We start from the raw sequence: 16780 nt of genomic DNA, 5'->3' as shown, positions 1-16780 counted from the left end.
TAAACCTCATCAGAAGCAACAGCTATGTCCAAGGAGAAGTGCAGAAGCTGGCAATAGCTGGTTTCTGGTTCTGTCAGTTCTCTTTGCTGCACAGGAAAGGTGAAGTCCACACAACTGGCCCATGGTCCATCTCCAAACCTGGCCACCTCAGAGGTTGCATCATCTGGCTGGAAGGTCAAGAACAAGACTGGGCAAAGGCACAAAGCTTCATGTGTCCCAGGGGTGGCTGCCTGCACAAGCTTGTCGTGCTGCTGCCTCTCCAGCTAACACAGCCCTGCTCTGAGCTACCTCTCTAAGGCAGTTTGTTCTGCAGAGAATGAATCAGCTCTGAGTGGGTTTAGTGGTAAAAAGGCAGAATAGAGAATGCTCCAATATAAACCACCAGAATGGCTGACTTTAGCCCTGAGAAGACTGGCTTAGTTGTGGCATGTTTGTTCTGTTTTGTATGGTTGTGTGTTGGGACAGGACTGAAATCTCTGCAGGGTTTAGAGTTCACCCTCATGTCTTCAGATTACTCAGCAAACACTTTGCTAGTCTACGAAGTTTTTGCTTGCTCTCCACTTGCTCAAGATCTTCCAAGGATTTGCTTTTCTAGATTTGTTGTGGGAACTCTCTAGAAAACAGTATAAGCCAAATTACCAAGTAGTTTCACTCACCACATTTCACTTTTGCAATAGAAAATCTTTAATACATGCAATCTGCGACATGAGCTGACTGATTTTGCCAAAGTATTTTAACAGCTAGGAGAGACTCTTAGCTCAGGAGAGACTCTTACCAGGTCTGAAGGAGATGCTGGGATTTTGAGCACTTACCTCCCTGCGGGTCTGAGCTCTGAAGGGAAGAGTTCAAAACAGATTTAAAGTAAAACCAAAAGAAATATGTGCCTTTCAATTTGCTTTGTCTGATGTACTATGCAAAGAAGATGTCAGATGATGCTAGTTAGGTTTGGATTAGGCTGGCTTTTGGGATATTTCTGTAAATAAGGTTTGGGGTTACAGATGACATGAGAATATCTTAAATCAGGGGCAAAGGAAGGGAGTCTAAAGGTGGAGATTAAATTATTTGGTCTAGTGTAGTTCTCTAAGACAGATTTCTGATTAATTGTACACAAACTAATCTTAGTCGACCCAGACCAGGAATGACCCTGACAAGGAGGACAAGGGAGGGGGTGGTGTCCTTCTGAATTGTCACAGCTATGGTTCATAGCTGTCTGGCATTTTCTAGTTATCAGCTCTCTGAGTCTTTGTGCCCCAAACTGCTGCTGTTTATCTATCACAGGATTCATTGTGATATATAAAAGCTTTTCAGTTAGATGTTTACAATGAAAATATGATGACTGAGACACTGTTGGCATTTGTAACTTTATTGCAGAAAAAAAAAATCCACTATCAACATATTTTACAAACGAAGTTGCACTTTGGTGTTGGGCGAGTTTTCTTCCTCACCCCTTTCCCCTGGACAGAGATGCATGGGAAACCACAACAACCAGCCCCTGCCCTTTTGATTGTGTGCAGACACACTTCCCAGATATGCCAGCCTGCACCAGTTCCAGCCAGGATGGAGTTCTATTTTCCACCACTAACTTGCCAACTTTGTGCCGAAAACCAGTAGCACCCTGCCCTCCGGCAGGAGAAACAAGTCTGTAGCTAAGGAGATCACTCTGTGCAGACAATGCTTGATACAAAAGCTTTGGAGTAGTGACAATTGCTCTTTAGTTCTCATGCAATCACAGGAGAGAACCAACCCTCTTCTCTATTTTACTGGGCATCAATACACAGACGGAAGGTTAAAGCCAACAGCTGAAGCACAACTGCACTGCAGCCATTTGTCAGCCACTCTGGAAGCAGCAACACAGGGAGGAGGAACTGCTGCCTTACCCAGTTCATCTATTTGACCCAGACCCGTTCTGCTTCACCTTTGAGCTTTTCAGGTAACTTGAGCTCAGCTGATGGGGAAATTCCCCTTTCCCTGCTACAACAACCAATAACAGCACTGGGAAAAAAAAAGGTACTTTTGCAAGTGAGGCCTGGTATCTGTCCTTTGTGGGGTTCAGTGATGTTGCTACTGAAAGGAGAGGAGAAACTGAGGCTTGTAAGAGCAATGTGGCAGATAAACTCTAGCCCTTGCTGTATCCTGAGGGAACAACTGGCTTAGTCAAAAATCAAACACTCTAGAGAAGGCATGTGTTTCCATTTACCTGCAGTTAAATGTGAGTTAGAAAACAGGAGCAGGTGTATACATGAAGACTGTCATGTCACACACACCCTGGTCTTTCTGAGACAAGGGCAGCAAAAGATCCTCTCATTCACACTCAGAGGCTCTGATCTATGGGTTTCCTGGAGAGTCCTCAAGAGCCTCGGATACAGTCTACAGCAGTGATATTTTGAGGCAAAAGTGCAGAATCTAATCAGCATAACACCAAGAAAGGGAAGGGGAGGAAGGCACCTGCATCCAGGATCTGTCCTCATGACAAGACACCAACTGGCTCAAAAGATCAACATCGGAAAGTAGAGAAGCTCTGACCTTGCATAGCACAGGAGGGAGAGCAAAGTACCAGTTCTGTACAACAACTTCCAGCAGCCAGATAGTGGAAGCAAAATGGGAGGTACCTGAGGAAACGCTTGTGTTAGCCCAGGCAAGGAAATGGACTAAAGCATTTACTGAGCATGGGAAAGGAATTTACACATATGCCAAAAGCATAAAGTGTAGGAGACACGGTTTCCTAATTTTGGTGAGACCAAATTAGCGTGTCTAATTGGCAATAGACTGAGTCCTATCAAGCTTGGTTAAGCTAACATTATGTTCATTTTCCTCTCAACAACTTCAAAGCAACATCAAGTAGCAGGGGCACTTCTCCAGTGGCCACAAAACTTTTTTCCCTAGTTAAAGAGAAAAGGTATGCATCTAGGAAGGAAGCAGTATAGTCTTTCATCCTCCTGGTAGGTATTTCAGGATGGGTAACACCAATCCTGTGACTAAAGCTGAAACAGGAACAAAAAAAGTGCAAGAAAACCCCCAAAACAAACAACCTTAAAAATACAGAAGAAGAGGGAGCCCAAGAGAACTGATTTCCACATCCTTGGCTTCCTCAGAAAACACCAGTCTCCTTTGCTGGCACTATGCTGACACCACCAGTGTTAAGAACCCTAGTCTGGATCACTTGCCCACCTCCTTTGAAGGCAGCAGCCACCAGGACGAACAGAAGAGATCAATGCACCATGCAGAACACCATGGCAAAGGTTATCTTGGCTAATTGGTTGCCACACTAAAAGGAGGAGACACCTCTTCAGAGCATTGTTTTGAGGAGAGCCTGGAAAAAAGGGTCAGACTTGGGCTCTGATTCGCAGCATAGAAACTTCAACACTGAACTATTTAAAACATCTAAAACCAAAAACCATCTGAAGAGGATCTTTCAGTTGTGTGCAAATCACAGCCCCTCATTCCTCAGCAGATCGTCTGAGACCAAGTCCTCAAGGCCTTTTCCTCTGGACAGTGGACAGCCTGGTTGCCTAGTAGCTGTAGAGGGAGAGAGGGGTGTCCTCCATCATGTCATCCTAGAAGCAGAGAAGAGGGTGCTTTAATGAGATGTCTGCATGATGGCATCATGGTCCCAGCCTGGGAGACTGCTGTGCAGGCAGCACAGCCTTCTCAGCCACACCATCACACTGTGGTCATCTGCCCAGCCATCCACCTAAATGCTGTCACTGTGTAGTTCCTGGATCTTTGAACTGACAAGTCTCCCTCCTGCTGCATCATTTGGAGAGAAGAGGTGTGTGCAGGAACTGCCTGCCTGCTGAAAGGATGTGGAAAATTCTGGCTGCTGAAAACTTCACTCAGCTTGAAACAGCATCAGCTTGCTTGCTAGCTGCAGTACTCCTCTATCCCAGAAAGTTCAGGGAGTTATTTGCAGCTTCTTAGTCCAGCCTCTGGAACCCTCATATATTTTTATATTCCCAAAGGATCAAACACAGACAGACAGACAGACAAACAGACAACCTCCCTGGTACAAAGCATAAAATCTGCTTTGTCATAGTTACAAAGCAAATGTGTCAGAAAACAGGAGGAGAGGTTAGGAAGGCGTCATTTCAGGACTAGCCTGGATGGAGCTCTCCTTCCTCTCTCTAACCTCTCAGCATTCCCCTGCAGAGTGAGGGGAAGGCAGAGAGCTTCTTTAGTGCCCAGCCTTGAGACTTGCTGTCTTGATTCAAACCTTGGATGGAAGGAGAGGGACCTAAGGAGGAACAGGAGTGTGTGATCAGCATCAGTGCTGCTGCAAATACCCAAAGCATTGCTAATGTAGATAGAAGGAGAACTGCAAAGCAGTCAGTGGCAAGCCAGCCCGCATCAGGCTGGGCTGAAGGCACGACTCACCATGGGCAGGTCCTGCAGGCGCCGGAACTCCATGCGGTTGTTGTGCTGGCGGTAGCGCAAGAAGCCCACCAGGCCCAGGATGCCCACCATGACAATGAAGAGGGAGATCACAGTGATTACCAAGGGATCAGCCCTCGTTTTACCAGCCAAACTGGGTAGCTCTGCAAGGAGACCAAGAGAATGAGGCCAAAGGAGAGCCTTCAAGGGCTGAAACAGCCCAAGCTCTGTCTTTTCTGGCTCTGCTCAGTACAAGCAAGAGTCAATTTGAGATAGTTCCAACCCTTTGCCATGTTTTATGAGAACAGGTACAAAAGAATTACAGAAATCTATTAGGAAGAGACCTCTGCAATTATCAGTCCAACCTACGACCTAACACCACCTTGTCAACCAGACCATGGTATTGAGTGCCACATCCAGTCTTTCCTTAAACACCTCCAGGGACAGTGGCTCCACAACCTCCCTGGGCAGCCCATTAAAAGCAGAGCATTTACCTGAATTGTCATCATCACCAACATCCACCACAGAAGCCTTCTTGTGCCTGGGCTCCAATGACTGTGCCAGTGTAGGTGTGCTGGTGGGGATGGCAGCTGTGCTGGCAGGTGTGGAGCTGGTCACAAAGGGAGTCCCCATCACAGTACTGGAGGCAGCAGCAAAGGACGTGTTCCATACAATGGAGATGGGAGCAGAGGAAGTTCTGGACTCTACAGTGCTCTCCTCTGTGGCACCCACAGGGCTCGTTCCTGGCTTGGTTTCAGAACTTGCTGCTGTGGACCCCGGGGTCTGCCCATCAAAAAGCCCTGAATGAGAGCTGTTAGTTGTTGCTGCAAAATAGGAACAAGCAGTTATTTCAAAGGATCCAGTGCAAGCACACTGTTCTGTGGGACGGGATAAGATGGAAGCAAGACTGTAAGAAAGACTGCTGAGACTATGGGAATAGCAGCTTATTATCCATCCTTTGGAAAACAAGCAGAACCTTTAGCACAGCCACAGCTGAGACACACTATAACACACAATGCTCAGAAAGTCCTCTCAGTTTTCATATGTGCCAATCTGAAATGTCAGGCAACCTCAGCTGGACCCACAAGGCCTGTCCTTGGGGACAAAGGACAAGCAGACAAGCTTAAAAAACTCTCCACATAGCTGGGGATCACCCCAGAGAAAGACACTGGGAAATGCCTCTCATCCCTCCTTACAGGGAGCACAAAGGAGGCTGCCCAGGGACTGGGTAGCACCATCCCCTGAGGCTGTGTCAGTGTGTCACAGAACAGCAGGACCATGTGACACAAGCCAGGGAAAACAATGCAGTTGAGCATGAACATATTGCAAATCAGTGATCTGCCTTGCATCGGGGTGTGTGACAGCCTGGCAGGCCTCAAGGTGGGCAAAATTCATATTGCAGACCTATAGCCAATCCCCATGCTGCCCAGAGGGATCTGAAGGCATGGTAGGGTTTCCTCTGGTTGCCCAGGGATGGATGAGCTGTCACTTGTGCGTGCCCATCTCCATGTTTTGTGTTAAGGGAGAGCGTGCTTCTCTGGGGAGGCTCCCATTGAGCACCCAGCCCTGATGTCAGAAAGGCACAGCTGGGCAGTACTGCTCAGGCATGTTGTTTCAGATTAGATATATGAAGGATGTCCCTGCACACAATCAATGTCCTCATCAGAAAGCAGCCAGCACAATTAATAACAAAATTAATGAGGTTTGCAAAGAGGATTATGAACTAACATTTCTGCAAATAAGTTGCACTGAAGTGGCTCTGCTTAGTGTCTCATTCTCTTATTCTCTCTCTCTCCAGTTACCAGGAGAGTACTCAGACATTTCCAGGTTGTGCATCCTTGAGGCAGGACTTTGTGCACAGGCAGTAAAGGCAAAACCTCACCTGGCACAGTGTTCAGAGGAGATGTGGGGGTTGCACTGCTGGCATCATCCGCTTCTTCAGTTGTGCTGAAAGGCTCTGTGGCTTCATGGCTGGGCTGGTTTTCTTCCAGTGTGCTGGCAGTCAAGGTAGGGGAGGGGATTTCAGTGCTGCTGTTGACTGACAAGCTCATGTTGTCATGCTCAGGATGTGTGACTGTGATGTCCCCAGGATTGGCAGTGGTAGAAGCCTGCAGTCTCTCTGCCTCAGAGCCTGCCATAGAGGTGGTGGGGATGAAGGCATCATCCACCTCTGCAGCGTGGGCCCCAGTGGTACTGAGTGTTGCAGCAGTCAAGTTTTTCTCCAGGCTTGTCTGAGGAATGGCAGTATGAATGAAGTCAGAGGCTTCCCTTGGCTGATGTGAGGTTAGTGCTGAGCTAGCAAAAGGTGATGGTGACGCCAAGGGCTCTCCTGTCTTCTGACCCTCTCCTATGGAACAGAGAAGTTTGTCAGAGATCTCACAGTGAGAGGAGAAACAGAGGGGAAGGACAGAAATGGAACTTCTTTAGCCCCTTAATTCCAATTCCAGCACAGGTTCACACTTGGGAAAGGGATTCAAACAGCTCCTCTGTCATCCTGGCTTTTGAGGCAGGGACCTGTTCTAGGGGATTTATCCTTTGCCCTCCTCTCCCTCAAGTCCTGTGCTGTTGTTCTCTAGGGTCAGCACCACCAATCCCTCTATCCTCGAGCAACTTTTAAACATTTTTAGAGGATTTGGGTTTGTTAAAAGTATCACCTGGGACCTGATTCTGTAAGAAATTTAGATAAGTCTTCTTCGGTTCATTGAGAAAGAGTCAAAAGTGGTGCTGAAAAACCTCAAATGAGGAAAATGTGGAAGAAGACTCTCTAGCTCCCCTGGCCCAATGAAGCAGAGAAAAGTGATATTTAAAAACACTGTGGATGGCAAAGGTAAAGCATATATTGTGAGTCACCTTAGTAGTAGTGTGGGATTCTGCTAGAGGGAAAGGTGAAATGGGTAGCAAGGGTACTATAGCTAACAGGGCTGGGATGTGCTCTGGGAGCCACCTTCTTAAGCTATTTATGAACACATCACCACCGAGAAGTGCAACTGTTGTCATAGCAATGGGGAGCTACTCAGCCTCCCATTACAGCAAAAAGGGGCAGCTTGCCTGAAGGGAACCTGCAGCAAACAAGGATGCCCCAGATCACAGCTACTAGTCAGTGTGACAACATACGGGAGGAGGAAAACCACAAGGCTCTGACACTGCCTGTTCATAAACACAGATCCTGTGAGGGGTTTTTCAGGGTATAAACAGGAAGAAAACAGAGAAATGTAGCCACATCAGGATGGACTCTTCAACTTAAAAACATCTCATAGTCAATATTTTGACAATTTCTGTTAAAGCTTCTATCCAGGCCACAGAGGACTGATGAGCTAATTACAGAAAAAAAATAAAGGTACTGAAGCAAATCCATCATCATGCCCTTTCTCTCCACAGTGAAGAAGCATCCAAAGCAGATACTATCAGCAAGAAGCCAGCAATGCAGCCCATTCTTATACTGTTTTTTGGAAATTTCAGCAGTTTTTAAAAGCTCTTCAGAATAGATAGAGTTATCAGAGCTCTTCTCCAGCTACAGCACTTGACAGGCCCTAAAAAAAGACACAATACATCGCTCTCTCAAGACCTTTGCAGTATCCTGACCAGCTGGAGAATTCAAAGCCCTGGAGCAGCCTGATGGAGCTGTATTTCCCCAGCCTGGGGCCCCAGTCCCAGGAGAGCTCCCGCAGGGATGCACAACCCTGCTCAGCACATTCAGAGAATGAGCTCTCACAGGGAACTCCAGCTGGGGCAACTTAAATATGAACACCAAAGGCCTAAGTGATGTTCCCTTTGGCCTCGCCTGGATCCAGATGTGCATTGGCCTGCAAATAAAGTCAGCCACTCTGCCATGGAGCTCAGGTATAGGATACACCAATAACACCTGGAAGGAAAAGAGCTGAGTGCTGGGTTTCCTGGAACCAGGCACCAAAAGGCACAGGTCTTCATGTTACAATTTCCAGCCATAAACACAGCACTGCTATTCAGCACGGGGTGGCATCCCACCAGCTCCAGATGCTTGCTCAGTAAACACCCAACTACCTGCTCCTACACAGCCAGAGACATTGAGCCCTGCTGTCACTGTGGGGTAAACAGGAAAGGTGGTGGCCAGGTGCCTGGCCAGTGGCAAGCCTGGCTATGTGCCGCTCTGAATAGCTGGCCTGTGCCTGGGACAGCCTCTCATAGGGTGGCAAGTCATGACTTGAGTCATGCAGAGGAAAGGTTTGTGGAGAGCTGTCTTGCACAAAGGCTTGAGCAACTCTGAAACCATCATGCCGGTTTCTGACTTGAAAAGTGATAGGCAAGATGGGTGCCATACACCAGGACACCTCCCTGCATGTGAGGAACTGGCACCCCTGCCACGAGGTGCAGTGGGGCAGGAAGGCTTGTGGGGACAAGCAGCTGCCCGCACCCTGCTGCACGCACAGCTTCCTGCTGTCTGCAAGAGGGAGAGTTAGTGGGACTGGCATTTCCCTAAGCTCTTGTCTCCAAGAAGCCACTCAGCTTCTTCCCACAAAATTATCTGGTGTCCATCACTACAAAAGAAAATGGTTCCCGGATGGATGGGGCCGCTCTGGTGTAACACAGCACTGTGGTGTGTAAAACCTGGTTTGCAGAGAATTGCAGAAGAGATTTTAAATTGGCAGGTGAGGAACAAGGGACTGGCTTTGAGTTTGGCAAGTGTTGATGGCACCTCAATTAGCAAGTCATGCAGCCCAGCACATGCTGTATACCCAGCTCAGGAAACAAAGGAGAGACTGAAAAAAAAGAGAGTCTAATCCAGACTAACACAAAGATTCAAGACATTAAGAGATGATGGTGGGAAGATAGAGAAGGCAAGAGCCTGAAAATGGCCAAGGAAACAAAGGACCGAGTAAATCCTGATCACCCGGGGACAGGCAGACAAAAGATCCCCATCACCCATCTGTCAGCTCCTAAGGGCCTAGGGCACATCCAAAGCCAGCACACACTCACCAAGCAAAGCACCTGGGGAAATCCCCCAGAGCCACAACTTGTTCTTGTGAGCTGATGATGTTAAAAGGTACAAACTGAGTTTTACTTCAGTTTTAGTTTAAAATAAAAACACTCGTCCAAAGGGCCTTGCTGCAATGCCACAGCTTGCTTTGCCAGTTTTATCATCCATCCAAAAGAGCAACCTATGGCCACGCAAATGAAACCCGGGGCAAACCCTGCAGTAGAGAGGGAAGAGCAGAGAACTGCTGCAGTTGCCTGTGCTGGGGAGACCCAGCAAACCCTGCACGGGATCCCGCATGGGATCCTCGAGGGTCCAGCTCCTGATCTGCTCTGGAGCTTGGTACCCAACAGGTCGGAAAATCCCCAGCTCCAGCAGTTGTTGCTGCCCCAGTCACTGGATGCTGATGGTTTTCGCTGTATATCGGTTACCTATAGAGATGCAGGTCAGAGCTAGTTCCTCTGGCGTCTCCCTGGAGAAGCTCTGCTTCCTTCTCCACATGCCAGGAAAGCCATGACTGTACTGCCTAAGGCATCGCCCTCACCAGCTCCAGGAGACAAGAGGGAACCATATCCTTCTTGTTTCAGATGCAAATAAAAAGTTAATGTGAATGCTTCTCCTTTTCTGATTCTCCAAGACCTGATGGTTGCAGCACCCCAGGACAGCTGGTAAAGGTGCACTCACCCTTAGATCCATAACAAAGCAGATACGACTGTCCCAAGGCCTCTGACCATAAGAATATCTGTTTCCCTGACAGGGGACCAGGGGTGAGCTTGCTTTGGTTACACTGAGGTGCCTGCTGAAGCAGAGCTGGGCCCCTGGCCACAGCCCCACTCCTGCCCTGTGTCTGTGCTGCATCTGTCTCCAGGCTCAGCCTGTGCGTGGTGAGAACCAGAGATACCAGACCACATCAGGGCAGGGCTGGGGGGTTTGGAACAGCAGCTCCCATCAGACTGTGCTGACTGCAGTGATCTCTGTCTGGGAAACAAGAAGGGCAAAGGAAGACAGTGGTCCCAGGGGAGGAGGGATGCAGTCAGCCAAGAAATAACCCCTTCCTTCAACAAGGGCAGGAAACACTCCCAGCTCCTTGAGGGAAGGGAGGGCTCTGAACATCAGCCCACAGCTTCGAACCCTCTCCAGCACTGTCTGACAGCACTGAGGGACCTCCACGTATCAACCCAAGCTCCCACCAGCTCCAGAACAGACATGGTAAAATTATGCCGTAACAGGAGTGAAGGAAGCGAGCTCTGCAGGAAACGGGGCCATTCCTGCCTTGTGCTCCCTGTTCAAGATTCAGAACTGGGGCCAAGCAAGGGATTGAGGAAGATTTGCACAAGCAGCACAGAGTCACTGCTGTGCCAGGGTAGTCACACAGAGTGGGGACCGCGGTCTCCATCCTCTGCCACAGCAGCCACAGCACCATCTATCTATTTGCTTCTCAGGATAAAACAGTGACATAGAGCAGGGCCTCAGCTGGACAAGCCCCCTCAACAAGCTTCTGTCACACCCCTCCTGCTACTCTCAGCAGCATCCTCTGCACCCTCCTTCCTGTCTGACAGAAACAGCAGCCTGAGCTCCCCAAAGGTCAGAAACCAACCCAGCTCAAATCCATAGACTTGAACACTTGTTAAAATCCCTTAGGATGAGATGAAGGGGAGGAAGCCTATGGCAGGCTGGCTCCTGGGGCCTGAGGGAGAGCAGGACAGCAGGGTGCAGGCTGCACCACCACTGGAAAAGGTGCACAGAGTCCCAGGTGAGAGCTAAGCACGAAGATGAGGATTCACCCAGGATTTCAGAGAAAGTGCCCATGTGAGCAGGACTCCCTGGTGTATCCTCTTGAATAGGCTACCACTGTCTGAGGATAGCACCTCACTTAAATCAACTTCATACAGAACACATGTCGAACCACTGCTCTGATTCATTGAAAAGGCACCCAAACCTTCCTACAATGCTATTTTGGCGCACTAAATGAATTCAATTTCCATTTAAGTGTAAGAGCTCCACTCACAAATGACATAGTAAAATGGAAAAATACAATATTTAAAAAGTAACAGCATAAACTTTAACCTGTATGTATCAAAACAGTTATATCTTGCTGTTTGGCAAACTATTCATTAAGTGTGGAAATTATCTTCTGTTGCCAGTTATTACATTTTATGGCTACCAACCAACAATAATTAGACAATCTCTTCAAGGAAAAAAGCTTGAGTATAAATGGAAATAAAACCATATAGTGGGATTTAAAACCGAGGCTCTTCATTTCATTTAAAAGCAAAACTGGAATAGTTCCTGATTAGATACTAGCTGAGCCTGATGTCTTTTCCTGGAATAAAAAACCCAAAACAAACAAGTGGCAGAAGACATTTCTGGAGCTCTTCAGGAAGGTGCCAGATGCACCCATGGATGCTGTAGAGCAAACACCCCCATTGTGATGAAACAAGCTCAGAGACAGGATCCGGTACAAGGGACAACTGCTTTGTAAACTCAGCTCCAGCTGGATACCTTGCAGGACCTCGATGGAGGCAGGATGCCAGAGGGCTGCATTTGCCACAGGCTCCAGTGCTCTCCCTGCCAGGGCTGATGTCTGGACTGTCCCCATCCCCATCCTGGCTGAGAGAGGCTGAACAGACTCCCTCTGCTGCAAAGAGTCCAGATGGAAGGTACAGGCACGGATCCGACCTTGTAGCCTGCTTGGGAACCACAGTGAAGCTCTTCATGGCAGCAGTTTAATTCATTGCACCCCTTGTGGCCTCTGCAAGCTTCTCTGCAGGCATAAAAACTGGGGGTGCTGAGCACCCAGTTCAGCCCTGGACAGCTGCCAGACCAGGCACACTGCAAAGCAAGGGCTGAGGTAAGGGACAGGAATAGAAACCAGGTCTCCTGACTGAGAAGGCAGGTGGCCACGAGCAGAGCACGAGACGGGGGCAGATTAGATATGGGGTGCTGAGCGATATGGTGTGGCAGTGGGGAGGGACAGCCCAGCACCCAGCACCCAGGCAGGCAGGAAGATGCCTCCTCAGAGCATCTGTTGATAGTGGGCCACAGGCTTGAACCACGGGGAAATGAAAATGGGAGGCAGTGCTACCACCTTGACAGATGGCACTACACTGGGGACAAGGACAACCAGCCAACAGTGGCATGACAGAGCAGGGCAGAGCAAGAGTTGCAGGAACAGGGATGAACAGACCTGACAACAGCACCATAAATACCAAGCACAGGTACTTCAGTGCTAGGAAAACCATAAAACAGCACAGACCTGCCCAGAGCACACAGTAGTGGGGCAGCACCAGCCCAATCGTTACAGCACCCCAGGATGTCATGATTTGCCTGGCCCTGCCATGTGAGACACGCCTCACCCAGCCAGGGGAGAGAAATGCACAAAACTTCTTTCTTAGAGGTTTGCAGGAAGCTCTATCACTGATCCCCCATTTAGAGGTGAGGGGGCTTATCCTAAATTTCTGTGGCAGGGAAAAGGGAGAGCTGGCTGCCTTTCTCAGCTATTACTGTTAGAGCAGCCAGTGAATTTCTAAAGACCATATCCAGCTATGGAGCACCTTGCTTGGCAGGAAAGTACCTGGGAGACTCTCAGGTTGTGTGGTTTTGTTCCTCAGTAGCAGACTGAGCTGTGATGAAGACTCCTTTGTGCAGAAGCTGCTGGGCACACCCAGGGCATGCATGGCCTGGGAAGCCTGCCCTTCTCTGGGGTTGTGTAACCCCAGTAATACAGCAACAGCAGGGAGCTCTGGCATCAGACAGTCTGGCCCTGCTTACCTCAGGAGTCACAGCTGCAGTGGAGGAAGCATTCACATCATTAGGAGAAATTAATAAGCCAGTCGCCTTAATAGCAGCCCAATGTCAGCAGGGAGCCTACTCTCCAGTGCAACGTGGCATGAACTGGGGGAAGTTTGGACATCAGGAAGCCTGCCCAGCCCTGCCCCCCCAGGTCCTTCCAGCTGGGTAACTGATGTTCCATAGGCTGAGGCTTGGAGGATGCATCCTGCCCTGCCCTGGGCAGCCCTACAGGGCTCAGGATGTGACCCCAGACCTCAGTGGTGCTGAGCCCTATGAAAGATGCCCCAAAAAGCATTGTGGGGATGATCACAGACATATGGAAAATGCTGCAGGAAGAACTGCGTCTGCCCACCCAGAGGGTCATGGTGGAAAGGAAGGAGGGACAGGGGCTTCTGTGCTTTAGATAGTCCCTGCTTCCCTTTGTCTGGAGGGATGGGGCCAAGGGAGCTGAAGGAGGTGAGTGCTTTTCCCCTGCCCAACAGGTCAAGCCTTCTTGGAAGGGCAGCAGGGAGACAAGGACCACCCTGCCCCTGGGGCTGAGGGAAAAGCATGTGTACAAATGGCATCAAAGAGTTATGGCATGACATGAAAGGTTGGGCTGGGAGTGCAGGGTCACACAGCTGGAGGAAACACCCAGAGGAGAGGACCAAGCTGTGGCTCAGTTCTGGACACAGCAGAACTGGAGCTGTCTTGTCAGGGTGGGGCCAAGTCCATCCACTTGTCCTTACCCTGGACAAACAAAGGGAAAAAAGTCACGGAAAATCGGCAGTGGGGCCCTGAAGCAGACACACTGCCCGTCTGTGTGCATGGCCCCAGTGGTGCTGACAGACCGGGCATTATGTGCTCGTGCTGCTCCTAGCCCTGCACTGTTGTCGCTGCTTGCGAGGCAGCTCTGCACAGGAGGGAGAGGCAGAAAAATGCCCAGACCAAAATTACTCAGGGTTTTATTTGTAAGGCTGATGGTACTGGAGGAAGTGGATTTCCGCAGGCAGTGAAGAAAGGCTGCATTGAGAGGCCGGGGTGGGCAGAGCACAGGAGCCACAGCAGCCCGAGCTCCTCTGTGGTCCTGCTGCAAACCCAGACAGGGAGTGGGAGCAGGCACTGCCCTACAGCAGGAGCAAAGGGAATCTCTGCTGAGAGCAGCTCATGGAGCTAGAACAAACCCACTTTTGGAAAAATTTGTCTAGGGACTGCTGACTTTGGGGCCAATCTCTGGGTGAGCTGTTCCTTTCCTCCACCACTGTCCTGCTGAGATTTTCTGGTGTCTCATTATGGGTTGTGCTTGCTATGGGGCATTTTATTATTGGAGGCATCTCTTCCATCTATTTTCTATTTTCACAAAACATCTCCTCTTCCAACTACAGTTGGTATTAGATAGCAAATTCAAAAGCTATGAGGTCAAGGGCCAGGTCAGCTGCATAGGTGCCATTTTCTGACACTGTGAAGAATCTTGAATTGGGACACTAAGCAACAAAGATCCCAGAAAAAAAAAATCACAAAACAACTCAGTGCAATCTTAAATCCTGGTACATTCTGGCAGTTTGAGTCTCGGACTTTGCAGCAAGAAGGTTCCTATGAGCCAGCTCGGGCAAGGGGCTCTCTAGGATTTCCCAGTGTGCCCAGAGTGTGACACATGGGGCCAGAATATAGCCCCCGGCAGCTCAGAGCTCCTCCTCCTTTCAGCGGTGGAAATCCTGAGCCCTTCCTTTGCCAGTGGCTGGTCACCTCCCCACACCCCATCACAGCACAGCCACTCTCGTGTGGGGAGAGAAGCTTTGCCCATATAAAGGGCGCTGGTTTGGGACTGTTCCCAGTGCTCAGCCTCAAACCCAGCTATACCACATCAGGCAACCAAAACCTCATCCTGAGTGCTTCTCTCGCTGCTGGGGCTCAGCCCCACAGGCGACTATTCTTGGGTTTTCCCGGCCCTAATTAGTTATTAGAAACTGAGTTTTTGTGTGTCACCCCCTGGTCTCTATTGCTGCCGTCACGGTGCTGGGATCTGACCAGCGTCTGGCCAAGGGTTTTCTCAACCACAAAGAAGAAACACGTTTTGCCTCCTGTGTCCCGGGCAAGTTCCTAAGTGTCACAGAGCCTTTGTCACTGCCAGGGTCACGGGGAAGGTGACAGCCCCCCGAGTCGAGCCACATTACAGCCACGCGGCAAAGCTCGGTGGTGTCGGTGGACGGGGCTGTCAGCGCCACGCTGCAGAGCGCGTCCGCCCACGTGGGGACGTGTTGATCGTAGAGCAGAGCCGAAATATGGCCCGGGAGAGTCTGCCTGGAGCCGGGGTCTGGCTCCTGCTCCGTCCCGAATAGCTCCATCCGTCCTGCCCCTCTCCCCGCAGGCACAGGGCCCTCGTCCCGCCGTGCTGCGGGAGGCGGCAGAGTTCGGGCTTTGTCCGGGGTTCCCTCGCGGGGAAGCGCAGCAGCGACTCGTAGGTACCCACGAGCTGCCGGGCGGGAGGCAGGAGGCTCGCAGGGCCGGACGCCGGAGGGCGAGGGCCTCCAGGATCGTCGCTCCCCTCCCTGCACATCCCCTCGGGATCCCGCCGGGCGGGAGGTGAGCGCGGGTGGCTCCGCCGGCGGGAGCAGCGCTGCCAGCAGCTGCCTTGTATGGGCAAGGCCGGGACCGGCGGCCGCGCTGCTGCCCGGAGCGCGGGGCTTACCCGGGACCCCCCCGAGCATCCTTGGGCCCCTCTCACCTGCGCGTCCGCCGGGACGACGGCGCCCTGGCTCGAGGGCATTTCGCCCGAGTTCGGGGGACAGGACCGGGGCGCTGCTCCCCGGAGGGGAAGCCCTGGGGAGGACTTTCTAGACCCTTCTCCCGCGGCCCCACCAGCGGGCGGAGGAGCCCGTGTCCCGGCGCTGCCCCGACGGCTGTCCCGGCGCTGCGCTCCCCGCCGCGAAGAGACCGGCGGGATCCCTCGGTCATCCCCCCCGCCCCGGCACCCCTCGGCGGACGCCCCGATACCTGGCAGGGCGCAGAGCAGGCAGCAGGCGGCGGCGAGGTGGAGCACGGCTCGCCGCGTCCCCTCCATGCTGGGCCGATCCGCGCTGGCTCCGCCGGCGGCACCGGGGCGGCGCCGGGGCGGGCCGGCGGCCGGGGCGGGGCGGGCGGCGCGTGGTCCAGCCCCGGCCCCGGAGGAACGGGGAGGGGGCATCTGCCGGACCCCACACTGCCGGCCCGGTACCCCGCATCTCCGTGTCGGACAGAGCGCTCTCGGTCCAGTCCCGATTCGGTCCCCTGCGCCCTCGGTTCGGTTCGGACCGCCCGGAGCATCACCAGCTGGTCCCCGGCGCTCTGGGTTCGGGCAGGACACCTTTGGTACAGTCCGACACCGGCCTCGGCACCCTCAGGGCGATCACTCCTGGTTCCGACAGGACACCCCCAGTCCCGTCTTTCTCTGTTCTGGGAATCCTTAGCCCAGGTTTGCACCATCTCATCACCCCACAGACAGGTTCAAATGACCCCAGACCAGGATCTCACCACCTCTTAATCTACTCTTGGCCAACCCTCAGTTGGTTCTGACACCCCCACTTCTGCGCTATGGAGGGATGGGGACAGCAGATGAGCCCAACGTGGGGCATCATCTTGGGCCTCTGGACAGTTTCAGGGTACCTGGGTCTGTGGGCACAGAGGTGCTCCAAGCACCCTTGGATAACTGCC

The 16780-nt window shown here is 51.4% G+C and overlaps 2 protein-coding genes across 5 annotated transcripts in view; one reads left to right on the top strand and one right to left on the bottom strand.

The window, feature by feature from the left end:
* Window positions 1-16780, top strand: part of TESK2 (testis associated actin remodelling kinase 2) — a 129330-nt gene that overhangs the window by 14465 nt on the left and 98085 nt on the right. The gene's annotated exons all lie outside the window — the stretch shown is intronic.
* LOC134046695 (mucin-2-like) lies at window positions 1343-16172 on the bottom strand. Of its 3 annotated transcripts, none has more exons than XM_062497387.1 (5): window positions 16085-16172; window positions 6251-6715; window positions 4863-5192; window positions 4372-4532; window positions 1343-4231 (listed from the first exon to the last, which is right to left on the bottom strand). In XM_062497387.1, exons 1-5 carry the CDS (start codon window positions 16149-16151, stop codon window positions 4205-4207), a joined length of 1050 nt encoding a protein of 349 aa, XP_062353371.1. In that variant the 5' UTR covers window positions 16152-16172; the 3' UTR covers window positions 1343-4204. The 3 variants fall into 3 exon arrangements, with proteins under 3 accessions (XP_062353371.1, XP_062353370.1, XP_062353372.1); XM_062497386.1 differs by having other exon boundaries at window positions 1343-3554; XM_062497388.1 differs by having other exon boundaries at window positions 1343-3554; window positions 4863-5168.

The sequence above is a fragment of the Cinclus cinclus genome, chromosome 8, assembly GCF_963662255.1.
Source record: "Cinclus cinclus chromosome 8, bCinCin1.1, whole genome shotgun sequence".
Classification (NCBI taxonomy): Eukaryota; Metazoa; Chordata; class Aves; order Passeriformes; family Cinclidae; genus Cinclus; species Cinclus cinclus.
The sequence above is the reverse complement of the archived record's forward strand: the minus strand, read 5'-3'. Positions and strand labels throughout refer to the sequence as shown.

What these genes read in the sequence shown, in the direction of transcription:
- LOC134046695 (XM_062497386.1), bottom strand. Translation starts at nt 16,151, where the DNA reads ATGGAGGGGACGCGGCGAGCCGTGCTCCACCTCGCCGCCGCCTGCTGC. An exon ending in CCTGCTCTGCGCCCTGCCAG is followed by an intron (nt 6,716 to 16,084) that starts GTATCGGGGCGT and finishes TCTGTTCCATAG; the next exon opens with GAGAGGGTCAGAAGACAGGA. An exon ending in GCCTGCAGGACCTGCCCATG is followed by an intron (nt 3,555 to 4,371) that starts GTGAGTCGTGCC and finishes CTCTGCTTCTAG; the next exon opens with GATGACATGATGGAGGACAC.